Below are 4,319 nucleotides of genomic sequence, written 5' to 3' on the forward strand. Positions count from 1 at the left end.
GTTCTAGATAGATTCTGGTTATCAGCCCTTTATCAGATGTGTAGAGAGCAAATATTTTTTCCCATTCTGTGGGCTGTCTATTCAGTCTAATGATAATTTCCTTGGCAGTGCAGAAGCTTTTTAATTTGATTAGATCCCACTTATTTATTTTTGTTGCTGCGGTGATTGCTTTGGGGTTCTTTTCAAGAATTCCTTTTCTAGGCCGATGTCTGAAAGGGTCTTCCCAACATCTTCATTTAGAATTCTTAAGGTTTCATGCCTTAGGTTTAAGTCTGCTATCCATCTTGAATTGATTTTTGTGAGAGGTGAGAGGTGGGGGTCCAGTTTCAACCTTCTGCATGTAGCTATTCAGTTTTCCCAGCACCATTTATTGAAAAGAAATTCTTTTCCCCAGTGTATGTTTTTGTCAGCTTTGTCAAAGATTAGATTACCATATGCGGATGGTTTCATCTCTGGATTCTCAGTCCTGTTCCAGAGGTCAATGTCTCTGTTCTTATGCAAGTATCAAGCTGTTTTAGTTACTATAGCCTGGTAGTACAGCTTAAAGTCTGGTAGACTGATACCTCCCACTTTGTTCTTTTTACTTAAGATTGCTTTGACTATACAAGGTCTTTTCTGGTTTCATACAAAGCGTAGAATCAGACCTCAACAAATTCAGAAAAATAGAAATTATACCATGTACTTTCTCGAACCATAGTGGTTTAAAATTAGAGTTCAATTCCAACAGAAATACTCGCCACCTCACAGAGTCATGGAAATTAAACAATCTATTGTTGACTAACTCCTGGGTCAAGGAGGAAATACAGAGGGAAATCAAGAACTTCTTCGAACTAAATGATAACGGGGAAACAAACTATCAAAACCTGTGGGATACAGCAAAAGCATTCCTGAGAGGACAACTAATAGCAATAAATGCTCATATCCAAAAAACAGAAAGTTTAGAAATCGACAACCTAATAAATAGAATCAAGGACTTGGTTTTCATTTCTTACTTTGAATAAACATTTACGAATGTTAATAAATGTGTGCCGAGCATGTGTCAGGCACTGTGCTGTCACTGCAGGATATGACAGTAAATTAGGTGGCAACAAGCAGCTCCTCCTCCATGAGACATACAAACATTAGAGACTGACTTACATAAATATTCAGGAAGTTCTGGGTGCTGTGTGAGCATATAATAGGATACCTAAGCTAGCATCAGGAGGTCATGGATAACTCTCCTGAGACTTGCAATTGAGACTTGACAAAAATGCTGACAGAGACAAGGATTATCTGCCTCTTACCATGAAACTGCAAAACACAGGGTGATCTAATAGGAATTTAATCTGATGAAACCATAAAAGTAGGATTATGGTTTATATTTAATCATTTTTTTAATTGGTGCAATGTATTTTATGTCTCATAGTCTGAGGGTTTCATTCTTACCTTCTCCTTCCCTGTGTCCTGGGATGTTGGATAGAAGGCTCACTATAATATTTTGTACCTGAGAACATGCTAGAATTCTCATTCTCCTGGAACTTGTTTGTGAATCTAGGGCTTTCAGGTAACTTGCTAAGAGTCCATGTGCTGCTTGCCTCTCTGACTAAAGGATTCAATTTCTCCAGCAATGAAGAACACAGACAAGTACTGTTTGCCTTCTCTGCATCATAAAATGTGCCAGATGTTTTTTATATGGTCTATTTAATAACAGCCATATGAAATTAGTTATTTACATCATTTATTTACAGCTTAGAACCTTGGAAGTCAGAGAGTTTAAATAACTCATTTAATTTAACAAAGGTACTAGATGGCAAACCACACCTGCAAACTCAAGACTGTCTGATTCTGAATACTATAAAAGATATCTGCCTTTCTCTAAATGTTCCCAGCTAATCGTCTCTATTCCAGCCCAAAGGAATTTTTTTAAAAGCTGTTTTTATTATCATTGTGGTCTTATCAAGAAGTTTATTCTATATCATCCTTTCTTCTGGTTGGACTGATTTTTAAAAAGTCTACTATTGACTTGTGAGAGAAGCAATACAATTGTACATATTTTTCTGTAAATAACAGTACCCTATTTCAGTTTAAATGGATGACGGTATGATCTTGGCATCATGTGATAAATTACATCTCCAAAACTGAGTTTATTCAGATGTGAGATCATGTTATTGCAAAATGATTTAAAAACAAAGCAAAAACAAAAACAAAACTAGGTAAGGCTGTGCAGCTAGTCAGCCAAGAGGACTTCAAATCTAACTTAAAGATCTAAAGTCCTTGTTACTCATCTAGGTTTGGAAGCTACCTTACAGTGATTTTAAATTCTCACTTAATTATTGATGAGTTAACTTTGGTTTATGGTTGGCTGTGGCAGCAACAATTTCAGGAACCTCCTGACTAATGGGCATGTTTTCTGAGTCTGATTGAGGGAGATTGGAATGGGAGAATATTGGGAACATTTGGACCCATTCTCCTCCCACTTCCCAAAACTGAGGTTGCCTGCCTTTTCCCTGTTGGGACTGACTTTGTCTTCCACATCCTTTGTTTCCGTAACCCCTAGAATGTTAGAACTTTAACCCAATCCCTTTTGAGAAAAGAGCTGAATGAAGAAACTCATCTCATATTGGTCAAATTCCTATTTTCAAAAGGCATATTATGGTATTTACTGTACTAAATAATTTTCCATCTCCAGGAAATTTTATAACATCACTTCCCCTTGCCAAGCTTTCAGATCACCAAGCTTGGATGAGTCTCCTTCCTCTTTGCATCAGTGGCAGTGCTATGCATGCTTCCTTCACTCCATTTACTGCACTATACTGAAATAACCTTCCACTCTTCATCTCCCTATGAAATTGTGAGATTCTGGAGAACCCGGTCTCAGCCATCACTATTTCCCTAGCACCTTCCACACTTTCAGGAACAGATGTATTTATTCAATCTTTATTACAGAGAAGTACACTGAACACAATCACTTTAAAGATTTATTAGAGATATGAAATAAGAATGTGTTCATGAAAATCTTTTGCACATCATAAACTGCTATACAAAAAGAAGCTATTATTTTGTTAATATTCTATCACTATTACCGATGACTTGAGATTGCTATCAACAATTTGCTAATTTGCCACAAAATGTTACTTTTAAGAAAGGTGTACATTTATAATGACAATCACTGTATAGTCTTCTCTTGTTCTATTTTTTATTGTTAATATTTTTATTTTTTGATGCAGAGCTTTATGGGATAACTCGTATTACCAGGTGCTTTGGTGTCCTGCTTGACTAGATTCTTACACTGAACTCATCTTGGAAATTCTTACTTTGGGAATATGGACAAGAATGAGAGAATGGCTGATACCTTAGATGTCTGTAGTTCTCTTTCCTTCTCACTCTTTTCCCCACCCCAGGGTGGCATCAAGTGCCCTAGAGAGTTGTTCCCACAGTATTTTGCTCCTTGCAATATCCCAAAGGTACTCCAGTGTTTGTAGCCTGAAAAAACGGAAGTCTTTCAGCTAAAGTGATCTTATTTTTGGACAAAGTTTTAAAAAAGAAGAAGAAGAAAAAAGACACACTAGGTATAAGAGGTTTCCAAAGAAAAAATTCACTTCAATAAAAACTAATTTTTCTACACAAAGGAAAAATATGCTAGAGTTTGAATTAAAATTGAGAGCTTTGACTAGCTTAAAAAGATAAACGCATGTAATGTTTTACCTGTGATATTTGTGTGTTCTTCACCTTCCTCAGGATCAGCTTTAAGAGGGGCAGGGGCAAGACAGAGCAGCAGAGAAGCCCAAAGAACATGTTCTTTCTTCATTGTATAGATCACCTCTGAAATACAGAATCCATACACATCTAATAAATAAAGTGTTAGTGTGGACTTGACTACATACTAGTAGAAATCATGCATCTTTCCAAATGCAAATTTCCATGACATTTAACGTAGGTTTGCACGCATCTCTCTCCACACAATCCATGAGTCATATTTAAAATATGTATGTAGTTTTCAAAATTATGGACAAATGTACTCAGTGCATATATTTAATAATATTCAAGTACACAGGTCATATTCTAACTTTGAAAACATAAATAAAAAGGGCAATAATTGAGTGACATCGATAATGATGATCACTATAGCTAATTATGTATTATGATCCATTTTCATGTGCAATTCTACTTTCCACACCTTTCTCACAACTATTCTTCTTTTTCAGACAGGACTAATTATATTTTTTGTATTTTGCTAGGATTTCTTTAATACAACTTTCATTTTGATTTCTCTTTTCCTCTGCTCTGGTCTTTGTATTAAAAAGGAAATACGTATTTACAATTTTCACCTTTGTTTTTTT

The 4,319-nt window shown here is 35.7% G+C and overlaps 1 protein-coding gene across 1 annotated transcript in view; it reads right to left on the reverse strand.

The window, feature by feature from the left end:
* Positions 1-4,319, reverse strand: part of TFPI (tissue factor pathway inhibitor (lipoprotein-associated coagulation inhibitor)) — a 108,334-nt gene that overhangs the window by 48,742 nt on the left and 55,273 nt on the right. The window contains exon 2 of the mRNA XM_012663635.1: positions 3,685-3,801. Coding sequence (XP_012519089.1) covers positions 3,685-3,787 — 103 coding nt within the window. The 5' untranslated portion in view covers positions 3,788-3,801. The remainder of the gene's footprint in view (positions 1-3,684; positions 3,802-4,319) is intronic.

This window comes from Propithecus coquereli, unplaced genomic scaffold (assembly GCF_000956105.1).
Source record: "Propithecus coquereli isolate 6110/MARCELLA unplaced genomic scaffold, Pcoq_1.0 Scaffold82, whole genome shotgun sequence".
Classification (NCBI taxonomy): Eukaryota; Metazoa; Chordata; class Mammalia; order Primates; family Indriidae; genus Propithecus; species Propithecus coquereli.